A 27,296-nucleotide genomic window follows, 5' to 3' on the forward strand; every position below is an offset into this window, starting at 1 on the left:
TGACTGCTGAGGAGCATGGAGCCTAGAGTGGGTGCCCTTGCTAGACCATGGAGGGGGAAATACAGGTGCAGTTGCTCTGAACTGTGACACTGCTTACCTGAGTACCAGACGGTTAGGATTCTATTGGGCCAGCTGGAGTGAGCTGCCCTGACTGAAGGGAGCTGCCCTGAATGAAGGGAGGACTTGGCCAGCAGACCAAAAGGACACAGCAGCAAAGATTTTTCAGCAGCTGTGACGACGGGGTGATACAGTTTAAGTGTCACACACAATAATCCATCAATAACCAGCTTCAAACTGACCTTCCAGTGCATTGAACCGATGGATCCCAATTTAGCCTTGGAGAGGCAGCTGGCAGGACAACTAATAGAGTGCGCTTATGACTCTGTTGCCCAGACATTAACTTCAGAGGCTTCAAGAAAAAGGTTATGTACGAGTGACTGGGACACGAATCCTTGACAGTGCATAGGGAAACCAGAGCTGGATTTGGACCTCTTTCATCAGCCACAAGAGACATGCTGGGGCCCAACTGGGGGCTGACTGGAACTCCCTATCTGGTGTAGACTTCTACACCAATACTGTCACCCTGGAACCTCTTGGTGCCAACTGGCACAGGGGATGCACAAGGTTTTACAAGGATCCCCTGGGTCACATATATGCACACTTAAGTTCACCAAAGAATGCCACGTAAGTTCTCTATCAAGAAACAGTAGCCCAATGGGCGTTGCAATTATTTCAAAATGTAAGTACAGATATTGTTAAAGGAGATATGTAGCTATACTGGAAATTACATTCTCACCGCTTTGGCGTTAAGACAGGAAACCAAGAGATAACAGGTCTTCATCAGGTTCCTTTCAAGCAGGAAGTATCAGACACTTATCGCTCTGTCTGGTCATTGTGTGTCTCACACAGAGCCAGATGCTGATTAAAAGACTGCAAAAATCAAGGAGAGGGAGGCCACAGGAAGAAAACAATCAACAGCGGGTGTCCTGTTTATGAAAAGAACAAAGGACTATCCTGATCCATCTAAGGATACCAAAGACACACCTTGGAAGACTTCACTTAGGAAACAAGCAGACAGTATGGCTTGTCTCATGAAAAAAGGATCACAGCCTGCCTGGCTGAAAAACACTGGTGAGCAATACTTCATTAGACATAAGAATATCTTAATAAAGTTTATGGTCTAGAATACATGATATTTTATTTCATATGTAAGCATTTGCTTCCAATATTTCTAGTTGCTATTACTCAAATATTTGTGCTTAGTTAAATAAACTTTCATTTGTTTTCACTATAAACTTACCTAAGTGTTGTGTGTTAAGTGGAGGGGTGATCTGACTAACTGGTAAATTGGGGTGTACTGCTCCTTTGGGAGCAGCAAGTCTGTGAATACTGTGCGTGTTCAGTAGAAGAGGGGCTGGACACACTCAGATGTTGGAGTATACCTACTACCAACCTGTAGAGAAAGCAGGATGTGCAAGGCCTAGAGGAGAATGCTTGTGTTGCCCGGGGAGACAAGGAGCTGACCCACGGCAGGCAGAAACAAGGCTTCCTCATGCTAATGGCGGATAGTAGCAAGGTACTTCTCAATCCTGGGTGCCTCTGAGAAGTGTCACAATTACCCTGCCAGTACAGAAACAGAAGGGCTAGCCAATTACGTGACCAAAGCCTCACAGCAAGAAGGAAGTCCAGTGGTCAGGGAAAGGGCCAGGAGTGGCCAACCCATTGCTGGTAGAGTGGAGAAGCTGCCACTCTAAGAAGAGGGGTTCCTGGAATGCAATGACCTTAAATGGAGCCCTCAGGGCATAGAACAAAGCCTCAGACTAACCATTTGGTCCTGTACCTGACTGGAACTGGTCTAAGTTCATGGCGGAAGTGTCCAGGTGCTCCCATCACCTTCAAAAGGAGTGTGGATGGATGCAGTACTGAACACTAGCTCCCAGGTGACTACCCTCCAGCAAGTAAGATTGTTTCACCTCAATACTGTACATGGCTGGGAACAGCCTCAGCATCCTTTACGTAAGATACATGCTCACAAGTGTTCATTTGGGCTCACGCTACTGAGCTACAGGGAGAGACAATTTAAAAGGCTTTTTTCCCCTCTTTCAGACATAGTCATGTTGAGGCAGTTTTCTGATGGGCCACTCCTTAAAAGATCAACGTTGAAGGAAAAGTAAATATGGTTAGTTTGCACAGAGGTTATTAAATACAAATTAGTCCAACTGCCTCTGGCAGCCACACCTCACACTCTCTGCCCTTTACATAAAGGGCAGGAAAAGTAGCTCCTTTTCTAGGAGGCTATGTGAACTAGCCAGTTGAGTACTGACTAGAAGCAAGGACTTTCATATGACTATCTACACTGAGGTAAAATGGCAGAAAGAAAAACAAAAAGGCTGTAGGCCACTAGAGGTTTCACTCAACACAGACAAAAAAGCTGACGGAAGAAAGATACTTACCAGCTTGCAAGCAGAGAGCTGCAGCAAGCAGAAGCCAACTGCACAATGGCCACTTGGGCCGCACTTGTTTGGCAAATTTAAAGGGGCAGTCCCAGAAAGGCATACTGGAGAAAACATTACTGTATGAGGGCAACCCTGACAGGGGAAACAGTAGAACTGAGGGACCGGACATCAATCCATGCTCTCCAAATCTTTCTGAACAAGTCTCTCATATTTCAGACTTGTAAGTAACAGCCAGGCAAGGCGTGTTAGGTTTATCTTTGTTTTCTCAACTTGTAAATGTTCCTTTTTGCTAGAGGGTTTACCTCCGTTTGCTGTAACTTTGAACCTAAGGCTAGAGGGGGTTCCTCTGGGCTCTTTGAATCTGATTACCCTGTAAAGTTATTTTCCATCCTGATTTTACAAAGATGATTTTTACCTTTCTTTCTTTAATTAAAAGCCTTCTTTTTAAGAACCTGATTGATTTTTCCTTGTTTTAAGATCCAAGGGGATTGGAGCTGGACTCACCAGGAATTGGTGGGGGGAAAGGGGAGGGGGGGAATGATTAATTCCTCCTTGTTTTAAGATCCAAGGGGTTTGGATCGGTGTACACCAGGGAATTGGTGGAGGAGTCTCTCAAGGCTACCCAGGGAGGGAAAGGTTTTGAGGGGGGAAGACAGAGTTTCCCAAATGACTCAAACTATTTGGGTGGTGGCAGTAAAAGCAGATCTAAGCTGGTAATTCAGTTTAGAGGTTCACATGCAGGTCCCCATATCTGTACTCTAAAGTTCAGAGTGGGGAAGGAACCTTGAATGACCAAAGGAAGTGCTCCAGGAAAAGGGCTAGTTACTTACTGGTAACTGTTTTTCAAGAATTGCTTCTGTGCACTCACACTTGCGATAATGCCTCTGGCGCTGAGTTGCAGAACTCTCTTGGCAAGCAATATCACTTGGGGGTATTCAGTATAATACACTGAAATACCAGCTCTGCTCTAGCTGAGGAGGGGAAGCCCCTTTTGTTCAAAAGACAACTCTGCTAAGTGCCCTAAAATCTGTAGATTTACACCAATTGTTTTGAAATTTGCTATGCCTCATGGGAGTACAGGGTAGGGACGTGATCCAAATGTGGGGTCATCTGAAGACTAGTCTACACTAGAAGCGCTACAGCGGTGGAGCTGCTATAGCGAATCTGGTGAAGATGCCAACAGGACAGAGCTCTCCCATCAGCATAATAACTTCATCTCCGCGAGAGGCGGTATCTATTTCAGTAGGAGAAGCTCTCCCCCCAACATAGCATTGTCCACACGGGTACTTAGGTCGATGTAACTTACATCGCTCAGGGGTGTAGATTATAAGAAATCAATGAAATTTAGGCTAAATACTGGGAAAGAAATCCTAACAGAAATAGGCACCGACTCCGTGGGTGCTCCAGGGCTGGAGCACCCACGGAAAAAAAAAAAAAGTGGGTGCTTAGTACCCACCGGCAGCCAACTCCCTCCCCCCCTTCCCCAGCGCCTCCCGCCCACCAGCAGACCCGCTGATCAATTCCTCCCCTCCCTCCCTCCCAGCACCTCCTGGCCACCACAATCAGCTGTTCCGTGGTATGCAGGAGACGCTGGGGAGAAGGGTGGAATTGGGCGGGAAGAGGTGGGGCAGGGCCTGGGCCAGAGCTGGGGTTGAGCACCCCTGAAGCAAGGAGGAAGCTGGCACTTGTGCACAGATAAATTGGACTATGAAATAGTATCCCAAAGGAAGAGTTGGAAGCCTCATTACTTGAGACATTTAAAACTAGACTGGACAAAATTATCTTCTGTAGAGAACAAACCTGCATCAGCAGAAAGACAGCCCAGATGTTTTAATGGGTCTCTTCTACTTCTAATTTCTATGAATATAGGAATTTGAACTACTTCATGCACAGCAATAGTAAAAAACATTAAAAAGACCAACCCAGCCACAACAGTCATTTTAAACAGCTGCATTTTGAAGCCCTCTTCAGGAAAAGTATGTAAAAACTTTAATTTTTGGTTTGTGTCTGCTGCATCATAAATTAGTTCTTTCTTGAGGCTACAGCAGCAGCCAAAAGTTACAATGAATAACCCCTGCCTCAATCCCCTCAATGAAAAGGGATGCAAAGAAGCTGACAGAGCTGCCACTTTGATGCAACAGCGTCTCTATTCTTTCATGCACACCTTCTTCCAGCTGCTGGTGCTCTGACCTTCTTGACCATTTTATTTAGGCAGCCTAGAGATAAAATATTTAGCTGCACTGAGGTAGGAATTTTGAAATAGTCATTCTTTTGCACTACAACACTGTTAGGAGAAGAGTAATTTCTGCCTCCCATTACTGCTTTCAGTAGCGTCTGATCCGATTGGTGAACCTCTGTCAAAATTACTACAGCAATACAAACTTTTCATCTTCTGGCAGAAATTAAAGAGTGTGGCTGCTTTGCCTGCACATTTTAAACTAACACATACTGTGCTTGTCCAGTTTATGTCGTCAACAAACTCCAGAATATGTTTGTATAAAAAAAAAATCTAAAAAGGTAATTCTTTGCCATCAGATTTGTATGCTGGAAGTTTAATTCTGTAGAATAGGGATAGAGAATCCCCAAGGGAAATAACTGTGTTTTCACAATTCCTCAGTAATAGGGCTGAGGTGATAAGTCTGGTTTATCAACAAAACAAAGATCTAGAAAGCCTTCACCCTGCCTCTCTATTGGATTTCTCACAACAGCCCACATTTCCAGTAATTTGGAAGCAGAGAAACACATTGTTTAAAAGCTGGTCCTCCTTTTAATGTGTTGTTTCCTATTTAATGGTCTTTTTAACTTCTAGATGCTCTCAAATATTAGAAGTGCTTATTAAAAAGCTGATTGGACATGCAACTTCAATATTTGCCCTGTTCCTAACACATAAACCTGAATTCCAATTCCACAGCTGGCCCCAACCACAAATGCTACTTATAAAAAAGGAAAACAAATTTAGGCCTTATCTAGGCTATACCTATACCAGCAAATCCTTTTAGTGGGGAGACAACTTACACCTGTAACAGAGTTCTAATACCAATTCCATGAATTAGATAAACTATACCAACAAAAGCAATTTTTTGCTGGTATAACTGTCTACACAAGGGCTTTTGCTGGCATAGCTAAATCAGTTTGGGATATCATTTTTTCCCACCTTTTAACTGCATCGCTATGCCAGCAAAATTAAGTGTAGACCAAGCCTTAGGGCTGGTCTACACTGTGGGGGGAGGGGGGAAATCAATCTAAGATACTTCGACTTCAGCTACGCTATTCTCGTAGCTGAAGTCGACGTATCTTAGATCGATTTACCTCGGGTCCTCATGGCACGGGATCGACGGCTGCGGCTCCCCCGCCAACTCCGCTTCCGCCTCTCACTCTGGTGGAGTTCCGGAGTCGACAGGGAGTGCGTTCAGGGATCGATTTATCGCGTCTAGATGAGACGCGATAAATCGATCCCCGATAGATCGATTACTACCCACCAATCCGGCGGGTAGTGAAGACGTATCCTTAGTATGGAAAACATCTGATTTATTTATTGTTGTACATGCCCTGTGACTGAAGTGTGTGCCCACTTCTTGGACACACATGTCACTTACCTTGGTGAGCCTTCCATCTAGAAGTCTGTTTTTTTAAACTTACAAAAGCAAACACTCCTGCCTATTGAAAGATGTCACAGAGTGACTGGCTCTTGCAAGAAAGGGAGCAGAGTCCAGTGCATCAGGTCTGATTACCTGCTGCCCAGCTGGATTTAAGGGAAGGCTCATGTGAGCCTTATACGGGGGAGACAGCCAGTGGTGGGTTGGTGGCAGATGTCTGCCAACACTTCAGGGAGTAAGAAGGCTCCTGTAGGGCCCTAAGATAGCAGGTAGAAGATACCAGCACAGAAGGGCTGTGGAGAAGGCCGACCAATAGGGAACAGGTGCTGGGAGGGCAGAAGACAGACCCTCAGGCAGAAAGGGCTATGCCCAGCTTGGAACTGGAACAGAAGAGTGTTTGAGCTCTGAAGGGAAGACAGACCATTAAAAAGGACGGGGGCTGTGCCCAGATTGTGACTGGGGTGAAAAATGAACTCTTAGAGAAAGACTTTAAGGGAAGAGGGGCTGGGCGCAGCTGAAACTGGGATGAAGACTTTATAAAAGTTTTCTTTAGAAAGACTTTGTGCAGGACTTAATAAGTTGGACCCTAGAAAGGGAATTGTTTTGAATATCTGTATTGTGTGGACTTTTTAAGAAAGCCTGAGTTAAGGGGAAATTTGAGGCAGGCCTCAGAAGAGCCAGACTTGTCCAGCAGGGGGCACCACAGGTCAGATGAGTCATTTGCTAGAAGCTAAAGGCAGTTTCCACTTCAATCAATGAAGTAATCCAAGCAGTGATTAATTGTTTAAAATTTAATATAAAACCCTAAGTCAATGAACTAGCATAAAAATTAGTCCTGAATATTTCTTGTACATCACAATCTATTTAGAAGTGGTGTATTCTTGTGAACAGATGTCTTCCTACCCTACTTCTCAGCACAGCATAGAGGCCTCAAGTTAGGGCTTGTCTACACAGCAAGCTACTGCATAGCAAACCAGGGTGTGAACCTACAGCACATCAGCTTGCGATGAAGTAATATCCCATGTGGGAAATGTTACAGAGCACTGAAAGTCCTGGAGTGTGCCTTGACATACTACAGTTCTTTGTACATATGTATGTACAAAGTAAATTGGTTCTAGATTGTTTTTAGATCAGTTGAAGGTCCCCATGTATTATGAACACAATCATTGCCTATGTATTTATGACCCTCATCCGCAGTTATCAAATTCACCAAGCATAGAGATTATCAGTGATGGATAGCCCAGATTACACAAGAGGAGGGTGTGGGTCACTTTACAAGGTTTTAATGTCATAGGATTTATTTATCATGCTAAATTACTATTCCAGTAAAATCTCTTCTAAAAGATTGCTATTGGTAGTCCTGATTCATTTGCCCCATATAAAGTTTTCAAATGACAGTCATGTGCCACAAACATCAGTTTATTATTACGTAACATTTGCTTTAAAACCAGGCATAAGCATTCTGTATGAGATGAGAGGAAAAAACTCACTTACCTGCACTGCCGAGCTGTTTATAAAACCTGTACTCTAAATGAAGCTGTGGGGCACGGGATTTTATTGGTTCCTGCAACCAGAGAGTGAGGAAACAATGGTCAAATTTAAATAAAATTGGTTCTATGGAAATTTTTAAATTTTACGCCGACCCATTGTCACCCAGACAGTTAAACAACAGCATGTCCAACACAAGAACCGACTATTAGTTGTCATCTAAATGAATGGACAAAAAAACCCAGAAGCTGCTATAAGAACATTATATCATTTACTATGAAGAACTTCCCTAATTATAGACAATTCCCCTTTTTAAATATCTGAAGTGCCGAGGGGGGAGGGGGACTTCCTATTTAAAGAGGTTCCTGGTTGTGAGCAGCAATTTTAAATAAGCATCGCTCAACAAAACTTTAATTAATTAAAAAACAACCATGGCCCCGTAAGCATATTCTCTGGAAGAAATGACACCAGAGGTTTATCAGCCGCAACCAGTGGATCACTGAAAGTCCACAGGGCCTTTTTGGTGATCACTAACAAATTTTTGAAGCTTGTTCAAAACCACATTTATTTTGCTCTTTTAATCAGTATCTTAATTGTATAAACATATGACCTTGTTCTGAGCAAGTACTGTAAGCTGCATGTATCACGTAAAAACGCCTCATACTGGATCCTTCCACTTTGAATCATTTAAATATCCCAAAGTGAATAAATTAAATATTCAACCATCTTTGATATTTAAAATTTAGTTATCTCGTTGGTTTACAAAAATATAAAATTAAGCATCTTATATGCTCCAGTACAAACTGTACCTCAAATTAATAACTTCTTCACAGCCAATGTTTTCTCAGCTATTCCATCCGTGTGTTACACAAAACAAAGCTAGCTTTACTTGCAGAGCATAAAAAAACCCACCACCAAGAAAGATTAACACCTATGTAACTACCAAGCTAGATATCTTTTGTTAAGTGAGGAGGCATGAGAGATTTATTCACCACCCATCTGAACAGGGTGGATAAAAATCAAAGAGATCTATAAGAAAAGTTTTGTAAATGAGTTCCAATAGTTCATGGATTACGGACATAATCTGATGGGGTTCCAGGGGCTTCTGTATAGATTATTTAGGTTAATCTTTCTATCTACCCAATGGGACTCAGTGCTCAGTCTAGAAGATACCATCAGAGATGCTTAGTTTTGTAGTTCTCAAACAGTGGAACTGTCTCTCCAGAGATAACATGTTTGTTAACAGCAAAAATGTTTTTCAATAAATAAATGTATAGAGGTGAGAAATAACAGACCTCAACCCTATTGTTCCTCTGAAAATTTGTGTACATAGAGTCAATCCCTTACCTCTCTCTAAAAGTGCAATGTTTCAAAAAGATCAATGAATAGAAGATTGTTGGGGGAGGAATAGAGCTGGACAAGGAGAAGAAGTCTGGAGATAAATGTGATAAGGGAGGGACAGGCAGTAGAAACAAAAGTGAAACTGTTTCAGCAGCATATTCCAGAGGTATTGAGGTCTCTCTGAGTGTAGCCTTCATTGATTTGCGATCTCCCATACCATTCTCTCACTAGAAGGGAAAACCTATAATGGCAGCAGGCCGTAAAAGAGACCCAGTTTGGAAATATTTTAATGAAGTTCCTCTACCTGTGGGTAAGGCAGGCATGCGTGCAAAATGCAAACAGTGCAACAAAGAAATGCAAGGCCTGGTTGCCCGAATGAAACATCATGAGACGTGTTCCTTCTCAGGAGGAAGCTGCGTTGAAGATGATGAAAGAAAATGTCTGAACATGCAGGTTCTTCAGGCTGGTAAACTTTTATTTCATACTTCTTTTTTAAGGACTGCCTGTCTTCCTTCTGGACTATTCTTGAATTCTCATGTTTGAGCAAAAAATATAGTTGTTACTCTATGGTACTATAATTTTAGATGCAGTTGTGATAAAAAAATAAATAGCTGAAATAGGCAGATCTCCCTTTTACAATTTCACCTTTAAAGTAGTACTGAGTGTCAGTGAATGCAATGAGTAATACTAAATGAGCAGTATGGTAATAATAATTAAATAACTGCATTGACTTATTTTGTTTAGGAGAATCCATCCTCAACATACAGGATTCTGAAGACTATCCACCTTCAAGATAACCATCATTTTCTATAGTTTCAGAGTTATCTGCCAATGATAGTGTTTCAGTCATATCATGTATGTCACATAGCCACAATATATCACCTGTAGCAAAAAGAAAAAAAATCTCAATCATCCAGGAATAACTTTAGATAAGTTTGTGATAAGAACCAGCAGATTACAAAAAGAGGTCATTGATGAAAAAATTGCCCTGTTTGTTTATGCAACAAACTCTCCTTTCCATATGATTGAGAACCCACACTTCATTAACATGGTTCAGTCATTAAGACCAGGCAGGATACAGTCCAACCAACAGAGCAGATCTCGCAGGAAATTGCTGGATAAAGTGTATGAAAGAGAAACTGAGCAGTGTGCAGAAGGTCTAGAGGGGAAAATTGTTATCCTGAGTCTTGATGGGTGGAGCAATGTCCACAATGACCCTGTTGCATGTGCTTGTGTGACAACAGAAGAAGGGAATGTCTTCCTTACAGAAACAATTGATACATCAGGAAATGCACACACAGCAGAATACCTACAAGAAGTAGCAGTAAAAGCTATAACAAACTGAAAAAAAAATTCAAATGTCTAGTACGCAGCTTGGTCACAGACCATGCTGCAAATGTATCCAAGATGAGAAGAAGTTATTTCGAAGAGAGTCCCAAACTAATAACATATGCTTGCAGTGCTCATTTGATGCACCTCCTAGCCAAAGACTTCAGTGTTCTGAAAGAAGTGGCAGGAACCAAGTTAACTCTCCCACAAGTCGTGTGATGGAATTCAGTAGTGGACTGTTTTGAGCAATATATCAAGAACTGGCCTAATCTGATGATAGTTTGTGAACAAAATCGTGAAAAAATAGATGGCACTGTCACAGCCAAAGTTCTCAACATTGGGCTTAAGAGAAATGTTGAACACATGCTGAGTACCCTGAAGACTATTTCTGTAGCCTTGAACAAAATTCAGGGAAATAGCTGTTTTATTGCTGATGCTGTTGAAATTTGGAAGGAACTGAGTGAGATCTTAAAAAGAGAAATATGCAATGACGGAGTTAAATTACAAGCATTAAAAAAAAAAAAACCTACGGGACAAGCTCATTTTCTTGCAAATATGCTCAATACTCGGTACCAGGATCAAACCTTAACTGCTGAAGAAGAGGAGTTGGCTAAGACATGGAGATCCAGCAATCATCTCTCCATAATGCCAACTATAATAAACTTCAGAGCTAAGAGTGAACCACTCAAGAAATATGTTTGCTGATGATGTTTTAAAGAAAGTCACACCAGTGAACTGGTGGAAGTCACTTAAGCACTTGGATTCAGAGACTGTTGAAGTGATCATTTCACTTTTAACAGCAGTAGCTGCTTCTGCCGGTGTAGAAAGAATATTTTCTTCCTCTGGACTAATTCATTCCAAATTGAGAAATCGTTTGAGACCTGAAAAAGCAGGAAAGCTTGTTTTTCTTTTCCAGATTATGAACAAACAGGAAAATTAAGGTGACAACAACTGAGTTAGCTGCAGAAGCCAATATTTTAAGTTTCTCATGTTGACCTGGCTGACAGTCTATTTAATTTTTGGTTTTATTTTTTTTAATATTTCATTTAACTATTTTAGTTAAAAACAATTTTAACAAAAGCAAACCTGATTTTAAAAAACTTGAATGTTTAACTAAATTCAAAATTCATATGCTTGTTTTGTTAAAATATTATATATGTTTGCTGTTGAAGAAAAAAATCCAGAATACATAATGTTGTTGTTTTAGTTAAATAAAACAATTTAAATGTCTATCAGATGTTCTCCTCCTAATACAGCATGGCAAGAAAATCCTCCAAATATTAATGATTAACCAGTTGAGTTGGAGATAGTTCACCTCCCAATGACTTCATAAATATCTGTTTCAATTACCTTTGGTAAATGAAATAACCAAATAATCATTCATTTTCTGATATAGCTGTAAAACTAATCTGAAAAGTTTTTAAAATAAATCACTTTACAAATGTATAGTGTGTACCTTCTAAAAATGAAACCTACATCTCTCTCTGAGTTGTGAAGAATATGTATTAAGGTTATAACAACCAACAAGAATGCACTTATGTAGAAATCCATGATTAAATCAAGTCTTCCTGACTAGTGATTTAAATCATGATTTAAATCAATTTGATTTAAATCAAATCCACCCTGCATCTGAAAACCAATGACTGAATATGGTTCAGCTATTAGTGCATTAATCTATTGCTCATACCCAGTGTTGACACTGCAGTAATAATGAAAGTGGAGAGGGATCTATGGCCATGATAGGATTGTTAATGGGTCAAGGGCCTTCAAGAAAGAAGGTTAATACAGAACACAAAGAATCCCAGCAGGAATGGGGGAGATGGAAAGAGGTGGCATATATTTCTTACATACGGAAAAAAAGCTAGCATTTCCTACACAACTTTTTGAACTGGTTCATAACTTGACAAGGAATCCAATCAGACAAAGATCTACCTAGTCGGCTTCTGAAATTCAGTTTTAAAAGTATGGGAAAGTTAAATCTACCTAGACCTTAGCAGAAGTTTGCCTGTAAAGAAACCAGTTGCTATCTATAAGTGACTTTAATGTTGATTAAAAGATGCTAAACTGCAGCCCCAGTGAGTTAAGACTTCTAGGCATCCACAGAAGGTACTGAGTGCAGGCAATAGTTGTACAAGTTTCCCCCACACTGATGCAATATGCTGAGCTCTGACTGGAAGGACAGACCTGAGCAGATAATTCAGTCTCTAGTCTCATTTTCAAACCATGTCCTGTCCTGCAAGTTTTCTAGGCCCCAATGTCCATAGACTTCCATTGAGTAAGAACTACAGGTTAAGGCTTCCCCTTCAATTAGTAGAAAGATCTTGATTGGAACTTGAACTGCCTACAAGCTGTTCAAAGCCCAATCGAGCCTCTTTGTTCCCTAGCAGAAAAGACCTGCCTTGGGCTGAAATCTCTATTGCTCAAATATCCAGAGATTAATCCATGATTAAATGTCTAGAAAGAGACAGCTGGAATACCATCATCAAGGCTATTCAGCCCATGCATGGAACAGAAATAGGCTACTGCTTTGCTACATAAGCCCCTCATTTTCAAGTTGGAATCCGGCTGTGACACAGAACTGGAGGAGAAATCTACCCATCCAGTAGACCCACTAACCAGACTACCTCCTGTAAGTGGTGGAAGTAAATTCTGTGACTCAGCCCTGGTCCACACTACGAGTTTAGGTCAAATTTAGCAGTGTTAGATCGATTTAACCCTGCACCCGTCCACACGACAAAGCCGTTATTCTCGACTTAAAGGGCTGTTAAAATCGATTTCTGTACTCCTCCCCCGACGAGGGGATTAGTGCTGAAATCGACCTTGCCAGGTCAAATTTGGTGTAGTGTGGATGCAATTCGACAGTATTGGCCTCCAGGAGCTATCCCAGAGTGCTCCATTGTGACCGTTATGGACAGCGCTCTCAACTCAGATGCACTGGCCAGGTAGACAGGAAAAGGCCCGCGAACTTTTGACTCTCATTTCCTGTTTGGCCAGCGTGGCGATCTGCAGGTGAGTGCAGATCTGATCAGCAGAGGTGACCATGATGGAGTCCCAGAATCGCAAAAGAGCCCTAGCATGGACCGAACAGGAGGTACAGGATCTGATCGCTGTATGGGGAGACAAATCCGTGCTATCAGAACTCCATTCAAAAAGACGAAATGCCCAAACATTTGAAAAAAATCTCAAAGGGCATGAAGGACAGAGGCTATAACAGGGACCCGCAGCAGTGCCGTGTGAAACTTAAGGCGCTCAGGCAAGCCTACCAAAAAACCAGAGAGGCAAACGGACGCTCCGGGTCAGAGTCCCAGACATGCCACTTCTATGATGAGCTGCATGCCATTCTAGGTGGTGCAGCCACCACTACCCCACCCCTGTGCGTTGACTCCGTCAATGGAGTAGCACGCAACAGGGATGCGGGTTTTGGGGATGAGGAAGATGATGAGGAGGAGGTTGAAGATAGCTCACAGCAAGGAAGCGGAGAAACCATTTTCCCCAACAGCCAGGAACTGTTTCTCACCCTGGACCTGGAGTCAGTACCCCCGAACCCACCCAAGGCTGTCTCCCGGATCTGCCAGGCGGAGAAGGGACCTCTGGTGAGTGTACCTTTGTAAATATTATACATGGTTTAAAAGCAAGCGTGTTTAATGATTAATTTGCCCTGGCATTCGCGGCCAGTACAGCTACTGGGAAAGTCTGCTAATGTGTCTGGGGATGGAGCGGAAATCCTCCAGGGACATCTCCAGAAAGCTCTTCTTCATGTACTCCCAAAGCCTTTGCAAAAGGTTTCTGGGGAGGGCAGCCTTATTCCGTCCCCCATGGTAGGACACTTTACCACGCCACGCCAGTAGCACGTAGTCTGGAATCATTGCATAACAAAGCATGGCAGCGTATGGTCCCGGTGTTTGCTGTCATTCAAACAACATCTGTTCTTTATCTCCCTGTGTTATCCTCAGGAGAGTGATATCATTCCTGGTCACCTGGTTGAAATAGGGTGATTTTATTAAGGGGACATTCAGAGGTGCCCGTTCTTGCTGGGCTGTTTGCCTGTGGCTGAACAGAAATGTTCCCCACTGTTAGCCACATGGTGGGGGGGAAGGGTGAAGCGATCATCCCAGAGAATTGGGTGTGGGGGGGAGGGGGGGTTAGTTGGGTTTGTGCTGCACGTTAACCCGAAAACCGCACCCCTCCTCCTTTTAAATGGCCAACCCAATGGCTGCTTGGTATGGGAAATGAGGGCGCCGCTGTTTTAAACCATTCCCACATGTTATGAAGGTTAAAGAAGCCAAAAGACTGTCTTACCATGGCTGCTTGCAAGCCAAATTCTGTTGCCTGGCCCTGCGTGAAAGATCTCTCACACCAAACCAGCATACCCTCAATAAGAGGCAAAATGCGACCTTGTACCGAAAGCACATGTGCTATGTAACGTTAACAGCAAGGTTTACTGTGAAAGAATCTACCTATTGTTCTCTAAAATGTGTCTTTTTAACTACCACTCTTCCTTTTTTTCCCCTCCACCAACTGCAAATGTTTCAACGCTCACACTATCTTCTCCTTCCCAGAGGCTAGCGAAGATTAGAAGGCAAAAAAAATGCATTCGCGATGAAATGTTCTCTGAGCTCATGCAGTCCTCCCACACTGAAAGAGCCCAGCAGAATGCGTGGAGGCAGACAATGTCAGAGTCCAGGAAAGCACAATAGGAACACGAGGACAGGTGGCAGGCTGAAGATGATAGGTGGCGTCAGCTTTGTGACAGAAGGCAAGAGGCAATGCTGAGGCTACTGGAGGAACAAACTGATACGCTCTGGCGTATGATTGAGGTTCAGGAAAGGCAGCTTGAGCACAGACCGCCGCTACAGCCCCTGTGTAACCAACCGCTCTCCTCCCCAAGTTCTATAGCCTCCTCACCCAGACGGCCAAGAATACGGTGAGGGGGCCTCCAGGCACCAACCACTCCACCCTAGAGGACTGCCCAAGCAACAGAAAGCTGGTATTCAATAAGTTTTAAAGTGCAGTGTGGCCTTGTCCTTCCCTCCTCCCCCACCCCTCCTGGGCTACCTTGGCAGTTATCCCCCTATTTGTGTGATGAATTAATAAAGAATGCATGAATGTGAAGCAACAATGACTTTACCGCCTCTGCAAGCGGTGATCGAAAGGGGGAGAGGAGGGTGGTTAGCTTACAGGGAAGTAGAATGAACCAAGGGAGGAAGGAGTTCATCAAGGAGAAACAAACAGAACTTTCACACCGTAGCCTGGCCAGTCATGAAACTCGTTTTCAAAGCTTCTCTGATGCGCACCGTGCCCTCCTGTACTTTGCTAACTGCCCTGGTGTCTGGCTGCGCGTAATCAGTGGCCAGGCGATTTGCTTCAACCTCCCACCCCGCCATAAACGTCTCCCCCTTACTCCAACAGATATTGTGGAGCACACAGCAAGTGGTAATAACAATGGGAATATTGGTTTCGCTGAGGTCTATCCGAGTCAGTAAACTGCGCCAGTGCGCTTTTAAATGTCCAAATGCACATTCTACCACCATTTTGCACTTGCTCAGCCTATAGTTGAACAGCTCCTGACTACTGTCCAGGCTGCCTCTGTACAGCTTCATGAGCCATGGCATTAAGGGGTAGGTTGGGTCCCCAAGGATCACGATAGGCATTTCAACATCCCCAATGGTTATTTTCTGGTCTGGGAAGAAAGTCCCTTGCTGCAGCTGTTCAAACAGACCAGAGTTCCTGAAGATGCGAGCGTCATGTACTTTCCCGGCCATCCCACGTTGATGTCGGTGAAACGTCCCTTGTGATCCACCAGAAAAGTACCCCTTGCGGTTTATGTACTTGCTGGCTTGGTGCTCCGGTGCCAAGATAGACGGAACCCATATCCCTATCGCCCCACCACAGTTAGGGAATCCCATTGCAGCAAAGCCATCCACTATGCCCTGCACATTTCCCAGAGTCACTACCCTTGATATCAACAGCTCTTTGATTGCGTTGGCTACTTGGATCACAGCAGCCCCCACAGTAGATTTGCCCACTCCAAATTGATTCCCGACTGACCGGTAGCTGTCTGATGTTGCAAGCTTCCACAGGGCTATCGCCACTCGCTTCTCAACTGTGAGGGCTGCTCTCATCTTGGTATTCTTGCACTTCAGGGCAGGGGAAAGCAAGTCACAAAGTTCCATGAAAGTGCCCTTACGCACACAAAAGTTTCGCAGCCACTGGGAATCGTCCCAGACATGCAACACTATGCGGTCCCACCAGTCTGTGCTTGTTTCCCGGGCCCAGAATCGGCGTTCCACGGCATAAACCTGCCCCATTAACACCATGATGTCCCACATTGCCAGGGCCTGTACTTTGAGAGAAGTCTGTGTCCATGCCCTCATCACTCTTGTCACCCCGCTGCCGTCGCCTCCTCGCCTGGTTTTGCTTTTGCAGGTTCTGGTTCTGCATATACTGCAGGATAATGCGCGTGGTGTTTACAGTGCTCATAATTGCAGCAGTGATCTGAGCGGGCTCCATGCTTGCTGTGCTATGGCGTCTGCGCTGAAAAAAAGGCACAAAATGATTGTCTGTTGTTGCTCTGACGGAGGGAGGGGTGACTGACGACATGGCTTACAGGGTTGTCACACAGAATGGCCCCCTCAAGGATTGAATTCAAAACCCTGGGTTTAGCAGGCCAATGCTCAAACCACTAAGCTATCCCTTCCCCCAATATTCACGGAGGGAGGGAGCGGGGGAGCAAATGAATACAAAACAAATCTGGTCTCTATTATTTTGATCCACTCTATCTCTCATACATCTTAGGCTGGCAGCAGACGGTGCAGGACAACTGCTGGCCATCGTCGTCTCCCATTTATGTCCGGGCACCCCCGACTGACCTCACCGAGGCCGGCCAGGAGCACACGTCTGCCCAGGCGCCCCCGACCGACCTCACCGAGGTCGGCTAAAAGAGCACCCAGGAGATGACGACTACCAGTCATAATGCACCATCTGCTGCCAAAAGGCAATGAGCTGCAGCTGTGTAGCAATGCAGTACCACGTCTGGCAGCACCCAGGAGACGTATGGTGACAGTGAGCTGAGCGGGCTCCATGCTTGCCGTAGTATGTCATCTGCATGGGTAATCCAGGAAAAAAGGCGAGAAACTATTTATTGCCATTGCTTTCACGGAGGGGGGGGCCTGACGACATTTTCCCAGAACCACCCATGACAATGTTTTTGCCTCATCAGGCATTGGGAGCTCAACCCAGAATTCCACTGGGTGGCGGAGACTGCAGGAACTGTGGGATAGCTACCCACAGTGCAATGCTCCAAAAGTCGACGCTAGCCTTGGTACTGTGGACACACTCCGCCGACTTAATGGTCTTAAGTGGGGACACACACAATCGACTGTATAAAATAGATTTCTAAAAAATCGACTTCTATAAATTCGACCTAATTTCATAGTGTAGACATACCCAAAGAGTGTTTATGCAGAGAGGAATGGAGCAGGATGGTTTCAACTGGTAGAGAAAGATGCAAAAAGAAAAAACTCAGAAGATGCATGACAATATCTACAGAGATTCTTAGTTTTGCCAATCCAACACCCACAAAGGTAACTCTCCACAGATTAGATCAGGGAATGCTGGCTTTAATTTATCAGAGATAATACCATGATTCCTAAACTTGCCTCCCATTTAAATTTAAGAGGAATTCTAAGATTCCCTTACAGGGGGCTTTGGAGGGATAAAAAAAATACAGGCAGAACTGCAGCACTAACTCTCGGATTCCAGAGAGGATCCTAAGAACAGTCAGAGCAGTAGGAGATTTTGCACAGGATTCTCTCCTTTGACTTGATCCCAATGATGCAGGCAAAAAGAAAAGACTACTGTTTGCTGTTCCCCTACAGCAAACTTCTTCAGAAGAATATGCTGATCACACAGCTATTTTATTTCCCTGTCAACCTTCAAGTTATTTTCAAGGACGGAAAAGTCTCTTAGGACTTTAGCTCAGCTGAGTCATTGCCAAAGAAAATTTTAAAAAGAAAGCCTTGTAGAAGCCTCTGCTAGTGAGTAAGACAGAACTACTTGTAATAATTATTAGTCTAAGAGTCCTTTGTATATTACTGGCTTCTTTCCATAAAGGGAATCATTTATACCATTGCTAAACAAGCTTCATAAAACTTGTTTAGTATAGAAAAAGCAGAAAACAGCTGGATTTCTGTTTTTGCTAAAGCTGCAGGAGCCTATTTCATGTACACTCTTCAACTGAATGAGTTTACAAATTGGATCTTTATTGTACAGTATGATCTGAGAAGCCCACCAGACCTAATCCTGGTATTGAGAGACTCCCTAGGTAGATTGGGCACACCACCCACACCAGCTTTTTAAAAGCTTCAGGTGCACTTAATTTCTATGTGCAGTGAATGGAGTGTATTAAGCTGCATGTGCAAGTTAGATACACATTTGCACACTTCAAAAATTTCAGAAAGTAGGCTCTGAACTTTTCTGTCTGATTCCACATCTGTGAAAATGGAAAGAAATGTTAATGTTTGTAAAGTGTTTTGAAGATTCTTGACGTCCTGATTTTGATTATGGGCTCTTCCTTCCCTTCCCATCTCAGTACTATTTTCCTGGCTTTTCACCTTCACAGTTCATAATCCTCCTGATCCAACTGTAACATACTTCCTCTCTACGGTCTGGTCTACACTACGAGTTTAGGTCGAATTTAGCAGCGTTAATTCGAATTAAGCCTGGACACGTTCACACGATGAAGCCCTTTTTTTCGACTTAAAGGGCCCTTTAAACCGGTTTCTTTACTCCACCTCCGATGAGGGGATTAGCGCTAAAATCGGCCTTTGCGGGTCGGAATTGGGGTGGTGTGGACAGAATTCGACGTTATTGGCCTCCGGGAGCTATCCCACAGTGCTTCATTGTGACCGCTCTGGACAGCACTCTCAACTCAGATGCACTGACCAGGTAGACAGGAAAAGCCCCGCGAACTTTTGAATTTCATTTCCTGTTTGCCCAGCGAGGAGAGCACAGGTGACCACGCAGAGCTCATCAGCACAGGTAACCATGATGGAGTCCCAGGATCGCAAAAGAGCTCCATCATGGACCAAACGGGAGGTACGGGATCTGCTCGCCATATGGGGAGACAAATAAGTGCTAGCTGAACTCCGTAGTAGTAAACGAAATGGCAAAATATTAGAAAAGGTCTCAAAGGCCATGAAGGACAGAGGCCATAACAGGGACGCACAGCAGTGCCGCGTGAAAATTAAGGAGCTAAGGCAAGCCTACCACAAAGCCAGAGAGGCAAACGGAAGGTCCGGGGCAGAGCCGCAAACATGCCGCTTCTACGCGGAGCTGCATGCGATCCTAGGGGGTGCAGCCACCACTACCCCAACCGTGTGCTATGACTCCGTCAATGGAGAAACACGCAACAGGGAAGCGGGTTCGGGGTACGAGGAAGATGAGGATGAAGATAATGTAGATAGCTCACAGCAGCAAGGAAGCGGAGAAACCGGTTTCCCCAACAGCCAGGATATGTTTATCACCCTGGACCTGGAACCAGTAACCCCCGAACTCACCCAAGGCGTGCTCCCAGACCCTGAGGGCACACAGGGGACCTCTGGTGAGTGTACCTTTGTAAATATTACACATGGTTTAAAAGCAAGCATGTTTAATGATTAATGATTAATTTGCCCTGGCAATCGCGGCCAGTACAGCTACTGGAAAAGTCTGTTAACGTGTATGGGGATGGAGCGGAAATCCTCCAGGGACATCTCCAGAAAGCTCTCCTTCATGTACTCCCAAAGCCTTTGCAAAAGGTTTCTGGGGAGGGCTGCCTTATCCCATCCACCATGGTAGGACACTTTACCACGCCAGGCCAGTAGCACGTAGTTTGGAATCATTGCATAACAAAGCATGGCAGCGTATGGTTCCGGTGTTTGCTGGCATGCAGACAACATCCATTCCTTATCTCTCTTTGTTATCCTCAGGAGAGTGATATCATTCACGGTCACCTGGTTGAAATGGGGACATTCAGAGGTGCCCGTTCCTGCTCGGCTGAACAGAAATGTTCCCCGCTGTTAGCCACACGGTAGGGGGGAGGGGTGAAGTGATCATCCCAGAGAATTGGGTGTGCGGGGGGGTAGTTGGGTTTGTGCTGCATGTTAACCCAGAAACTGCAGCCCCTCCTTTTACATTGCAAACCCATTTTAAATGGCCAACCCAACGGGTGCTTGGTATGGGAAATGAGGGCGCTACTGTTTGAAACCATTCCCACATGTTAAGAAGGTTAAAAAAGCCAAAAGACTGTGGCTTACCATGGCTGCCTGCAAGCCGAAATCTGTTGCCTGGCACTGCGTGAGTGATCTCTCACACCAAACCGGCAGGCCCTCAATATAAGAGGAAAAATGCGACCTTGTAACGAAAGCACATGTGGTGTCCAATGTGAACAGCAAAATTTAACGTGAAAGAGTGTACCCATTGTTCTCTAAAATGTGTCTTTTTTAACCACCTCTCCCTTCTCCTCCACCAGCTGCAAATGTTTCTCCTTCACAGAGGCTAGCGAAGATTAGAAGGAGAAAATGGCAGACTCGGGATGATATGTTCTCGGAGCTCCAGATGTCCTCCCACGCTGACAGAGCACAGCAGAATGCGTGGAGGCAGTCAATGTCAGACTACAGAAAAGCACAATATGAATGAGAGGAGAGGTGGCGGGCTGAATCGCGGGATGAACAGAGCAAGTGGCGGGCTGAAGATGATAGGTGGCGTCAGCTTGCAGACAGAAGGCAAGAGTCGATGCTCCGGCTGCTGGAGCATCAAACTGATATGCTCCAGCGTATGGTTGAGCTGCAGGAAAGGCAGCAGGAGCAGAGACCGCCGCTACAGCCCCTGTGTAACCAACAGCCCTCCTCCCCAAGTTCCATAGCCTCCTCACCCAGACGCCCAAGAACACGGTGGGGGGGCCTCCAGCCACCCAGTCACTCCACCCCAGATGATTGCCTGAGCATCAGAAGGCTGGCCTTCAATAAGAGTTAAAGTTTTAAACTGCAGTGTGTCCTTCTCCTTCCCTCCTCCCCCACCCATCCCGGGCTACCTTGGCAATTATCCCCCTAGTTGTGTGATGAATTAATAAAGAATGCATGAATGTGAAGTAACAATGACTTTATTGCCTCTGCAAGCGGTGCTCGAAGGGGGGAGGGGAGGGTGGGGTGGTTGGTTTACAGGGAAGTAGAGTTAACCGGGTGGGGGGGGGGGGCGGAGGGTTCATCAAGGAGAAACAAACAGAAGTTTCACACCGTAGCCTGGCCAGTCACAAAACTCGTTTTCAAAGCTTCTCTGATGCGCACCGCGCCCTGCTGTGCTCTTCTAACCGCCCTGGTGTCTGGCTGCGCGTAATCAGCAGCCAGGCGATTTGCCTCAACCTCCCACCCCGCCATAAATGTCTCCCCCTTACTCTCACAGATATTGTGGAGCGCACAGCAAGCAGCAATAACAATGGGGATATTCTTTTCGCTGAGGTCTGAGCGAGTCAGTAAGCTGCGCCAGCGCGCTTTTAAACGTCCAAATGCACATTCCACCACCATTCGGCACTTGCTCAGCCTGTAGTTGAACAGGTCCTGACTATTGTCCAGGCTGCCTGTGTACAGCTTCATGAGCCATGGCATTAAGGGGTAGGCTGGGTCCCCAAGGATCACGATAAGCATTTTAACATCCCCAATGGTTATTTTGTGGTCCGGGAAGAAAGTCCCTTCCTCCAGCTTTCGAAACAGACCAGAGTGCCTGAAGACGCGAGCATCATGTACCTTTCCCGGCCATCCCACGTTGATGTTGGTGAAACGTCCCTTGTGATCCACCAGGGCTTGCAGCAGCATTGAAAAGTACCCGTTGCGGTTTATGTACTCGGTGGCTTGGTGCTCCGGTGCCAAGATAGGGATATGGGTTCCGTCTATCGCCCCACCACAGTTTGGGAATCCCATTGCAGCAAAGCCATCCACTATGGCCTGCACGTTTCCCAGAGTCACTACCCTTGATATCACCAGGTCTTTGATTGCCCTGGCAACTTGGATCACAGCAGCCCCCACAGTAGATTTGCCCACTCCAAATTGATTCCCGACTGACCGGTAGCTGTCTGGCATTGCAAGCTTCCACAGGGCTATCGCCACTCGCTTCTCAACTGTGAGGGCTGCTCTCATCCTGGTATTCTGGCGCTTCAGGGCAGGGGAAAGCAAGTCACAAAGTTCCATGAAAGTGCCCTTTCGCATGTGAAAGTTTCACAGCCACTGGGAATCGTCCCACACCTGCAACACGATGCGGTCCCACCAGTCTGTGCTTGTTTCCCGGGCCCAGCATCGGCGTTCTACGGCATGAACCTGCCCCAGTAACACCATGATTTGCACATTGCTGGGGCCTGTACCTTCTGTGAGGTCTATGTCCATGTCAATTTCCTCATCACTCTCGTTGCCGCGCTGCAATCGCCTCATCGGCTGGTCCTGGTTTTGCTTTGGCATGTCCTGGCTCTGCATATACTCCAGGACAATGTGCGTGGTGTTCATAATTGCCGCGGTGATCTGAGCAGGCTCCATGATCCCACTGCTATGGCGTCTGGTCTGAAAAAAGGCGCGAAACTATTGTCTGACGGAGGGAGGGGCGAGTGACGACATGGCGTACAGGTACAGGGAATTAAAATCAACAAAGGTGGCTGTGCATCAAGGAGAAACACAAACAACTGTCACACAGAATGGCCCCCCCAAAGATTGAACTCAAAACCCTGGGTTTAGCAGGCCGTTGATTTCATGGAGGGAGTGGGAAGCAAATGAATACAGAACAAATCTATTTTTTACATCTTAAGCTGGCAGCCGACGGTGCAGCATGCCTGATAGCCCTCGGCATCTTCTGGGTGCTTGGCAGAAAATACTGGGCGCTTGGCAGAAAATAGTGTACTACGACTGATAGCCGCCATCATCATTGGGAAGGCAGCAGAATATGACTGGGGGACATATGGAGTTTCAGCCATCATCTGATCGAACTGCAGTATGACGACGATGGATACCAGTCAAAATACACCATCTACTGCCAAAAGGCAAGGGGCTGCTGCTGTGTAGCAATGCAGCCCCACGTCTGCCAGCCCCACGTCTGCCAGCACCCAGATCGCCGATGAAGGCTACCAGTCATACTGCACCGTCTACTGCCAAAAGGCAATTAGCTGCTGCTGTGTAGCAATGCAGTACCACGTCTGCCGGCACCCAGATGACATATGGTGACGGTGAGCTGAGCTGAGCGGGCTCCATGCTTGGCGTGGTATGTTGTCTGCACAGGTAACCTAGGTAAAAAGGCGCGAATCGATTGTCTGCCGTTGCTCTGATGGAGGGGGAGGGGCGTGACGACATGTACCCAGAACCCCCCACGACACTGTTTTGCATCATTCAGGCATTGGGATCTCAACCCAGAATTCCAATGGGCGGCGGAGACTGCGGGAACTGTGGGATAGCTACCCATAGAGCAACGCTCCGGAAGTCGACGCTAGCCTTGGTACTGTGGACGCGGTCCGCCGACTTAATGCACTTAGAGCATTTTATGTGAGGACACACACAATTGGCTGTATACAACCGATTTCTATAAAACCGGCTTCTATAAATTCGACCTAATTTCATAGTGTAGACATACCCTAATTAATTAATTTGACATTCAGCTCTAGACCAGCTCCCCAGTCATCACCTTAAGCATTCTCTTAACCGTGTCTTCACTAAGCATTGCTGTCCACTCTTGGCCCCATTTCTCCCAATTTTGCGCAGGTATCATTTGTGCCACTATTTCAGTTGTACAGCTATCTGAACAAGTTAGTGGCTAAACATTTATGCACTCAAAGCTACTTCACAAATACAAGAAATCTGGCCACTTCAATCAACAGAAGAACTGAAATTCTTTGGCTGCTTGCGAGAAGCATTTTTTCTTCAGAAGCTTTGCCGTGGTTTTGTCAAAAGGTTCTGAGTAATTTTCTGCTCAGTATTTGGATGCCACGATGAATCTGACTAGAGAATCTACTCCCAATTCTCAGTATATACACACTTCCTTGGTATAGGGTAGGATGCCTTCAACTGCACAGCATAAAAAGAGAAACATCCACTAAAGGAGAAGTCTTGCAAGAAGTCTTTCGCAAAACAGTGAAAGAACTCACTGTACAAAGACGACCACATCTACGTTGAGAGCCCTCAAATTGGCTGGGAGCAACTAGAAGTATTCCTCCAAAATGGTCCGGCTGATGTTTTTACCCCAAAATGAAAAATAAAAGGAAGCTATGGGTTCCAAACTAGCTCAGTATCATAAGAGATGCAGGTGGAGGTAGAAACAGTGAGGATTTACACAGCTCTACAAGAAAGTAGTGTCCTTGCCTCCCTTACGATGGACAGCCAACTAAGTACTGCAAAAGGACATTTCTCTTTACTGCTGACCTGGTCTTCATAAAAAGACCAGATAGTTTGGACTTACTCCCAAGGAGAAAGTCCAAGATTTACAGAGGCACAGGCTATACTCTCAAAACCAGATACAACAACAGTAGAGATGGGACAGCCCAAGAAGCAAATGCACTGTATGCCTAACCAACATGCCCTGCAAACAACTAGGTTCTCATGGGTAGGAACTGCCTTTCTTCCCTCCATAAAAAAGGAAGGACTGTCTTGTCAGCGGAATTCCTCTCAGCTGCTGCCTGCACACAGAAGTAGCATAGCTCTCCTTCAGTGCAAAACCAGAGAAGCTGGGCATGCAGTTCATATTCTGCCCTTTGTTCTAATGTCTGAACTAGATTGCTTGATGCTGCCTGTGGGAGAAGGGCATGCGCCTCTGAAGCTCCTTCAGTAGCTTGAAGACCTCTCAGGAATCAAGAGATAGTTTTAGCTGTTACCTGAATTGAGAGTGAAATCTCTCTGCTTCTCTCTTCCTGGCCTTGAGAACAGAGGGTTTGGAACCATGTAGTTGGTCAATCTCCTCCAAGCAACAGTTTGGAGCTTCCTAAGGAGACGGACACACTGACCACACTTAAAAGTAGGCAACATCTACCAGCTGCACACTACTACTAAAGCCCATGAAGGGACTGTCTGATATAAAATGCAAGACTAAGAATTCTAAATACCTGAATTAGGTTTGGTTTTTTTAAGTGTAACACAGATGGAAGTTGAAATTTATATATTCAAGCTTTGTTTAAATTTCTGTAATTAAAGAATACCTGAAGCAGGTCCTAAATGGTTGAGTTTTAGTTAAGTGTCTCTGTCACCTCTTTCCTGATTAAGTGTTGTGAAACACCTCAGTTTGGTGTAGTACATGTTCGGGGGGAGGGATAGCTCAGTGGTTTGAGCATTGCCCTGCTAAACCCAGGGTTATGAGTTCAATCCTTGCGGGGGCCATTTGGGGATTTAGTTGGGGATTGGTCCTGCTTTGAGCAGGGGGTTGGACTAGATGACTTCCGGAGGTCCCTTCTAACCCTGATATTCTATGATTCTTATTTTACAAGGCACAGAGGATAGGCGACTTGGCTCTGGCAGACCTGCTAGACCTTAACCAAGTTAGACAATTTCCCTGACTCCTACTCCCATGTTTTAACCACTGTCAGACCACAATTTGTCTATTTGTATTATAGAGGGGCAACTGATCAAAACGAAAGCTGTATTCCAGCCATTTGCTATGCTTCTTTAACAAAATTTTGCAATCACAATTCACTGCAGCTGTTGGGGGAAGGAAGAGAAGCAAGAACCCACATCATGTGTGCTCCGTATTACAGGCATTGTACATGAACTGAGCACCATCTCCCCTGAGGCACATAATACTGGGCATGTGAAAACACTCAGGCACTCTTTACCCAGATTCCCAAAAGTCAATTGCATGCCACTAAAAGGACAGAATCCAGACATTTTTCACGTTTTTCATTGTAATAAATCCTCTATAGCTGCCCACCTGATTATGCATAAATAAGGTGGTCTGGATGAAGGTATAAGTAATTCAGGGAGCACTGTGGTCCTCATTTTTGGGCACGCCTCAGCTTAAGCTGGAAGGAAACCGAGCTCTTGGAAGATGTGGCAGACAAGGCTATGTCTACCCTAGCAAACTCATGTCATTGTCATTTGATGAGTTTAAGGTATGACACCATAGTTTTGGAGTTGCACTATTCCCAAAAGAGACCTCTTTTCAGCTGAGATTTTCCTCTGCTTCCTCCATCACTGCTCACAAAGAATATGGAGCACTGCACAGCTTGATCTCTACCTTTTAACCTGTTTTGCTGCAGCCTGACAACTTATCAGTAACTTGGGCACTGCACACAAAATGGAAAGCTTCTTACGTGACATGGATAAACTCTGGCTTACTCAGATATTGTTTAGGAATCAACTATAAAGACAGAGAACTAAAGAATTAGAATAGTTTAAATGTTAAAAACTTGGGTTTTTATGGAATCAGAAAAATGGCTGGTTGATTATGTGTTTCTGGCAGTGCTCAATGTGCTAAGTGCAGTACAAAGGAAGGCACAGTACCTGCCACAACAGGCTTGCAAACTTAAAAGAATAAAAATATTGCTGTGGCAATGAAATCATGGACACAGACAAACAATTCTAAAGTGGCAACATTTGAACGTATAAGCGATAACCCAAACAGTTAGCACCATTCACTGGGATCTACATGATATTCCCCTACGCCATCATTCCAGTTTAAGAAAGGTGCCACAGCTATGATTTTAAAATTCTCTAAGCATCTATTCTAATTGAAAAGTCTTGTTCTCATATTACCCTAGCCTAGGATGCTCTCACCTCTGTTCAGCCAGAGTTCAGTATAAAATAAGTGAAGGGTGAAAAAGCTGCCTTCTGTGCATGACATTTGCAACTGTCAAGATATTTTTACGTAATACAACCATTAAATTAAGGTTCTACTTACCAGTTTGATCGCTACATATTCATTGGTATAGAGATTTTTGCCTGTGAAAAAGAGAAAGACTTTCAGTATCACATGTATGACAGACAATATTCCTAGCCTAAGGAGTCATGCATGATAAAGTCTCATTGTGCACTGTAAGTGCAAAGAGCAATTTAGACAATTCAATGAACAGACCCAACATAGGTATAATTATTAA

The 27,296-nt window shown here is 44.8% G+C and overlaps 1 protein-coding gene across 8 annotated transcripts in view; it reads right to left on the minus strand.

Annotated features, from left to right (window-relative positions):
• CSNK1G1 (casein kinase 1 gamma 1) overlaps positions 1-27,296 on the minus strand; it is a 229,218-nt gene that overhangs the window by 148,073 nt on the left and 53,849 nt on the right. For 6 of the 8 annotated variants that reach the window (XM_065412650.1, XM_065412649.1, XM_065412651.1 and 3 more), the window contains exons 2-3: positions 27,101-27,141; positions 7,547-7,616 (exon numbers count right to left, since the gene is read on the minus strand). In XM_065412650.1, the coding sequence (XP_065268722.1) occupies positions 7,547-7,616; positions 27,101-27,141 (111 nt within the window). Of the gene's footprint in view, positions 1-7,546; positions 7,617-27,100; positions 27,160-27,296 lie in introns of all 8 variants that reach the window. The other 2 variants (XM_065412655.1, XM_065412656.1) reach the window with 2 other exon arrangements.

The sequence above is a fragment of the Emys orbicularis genome, chromosome 10 (assembly GCF_028017835.1).
Source record: "Emys orbicularis isolate rEmyOrb1 chromosome 10, rEmyOrb1.hap1, whole genome shotgun sequence".
Taxonomy (NCBI): domain Eukaryota; kingdom Metazoa; phylum Chordata; order Testudines; family Emydidae; genus Emys; species Emys orbicularis.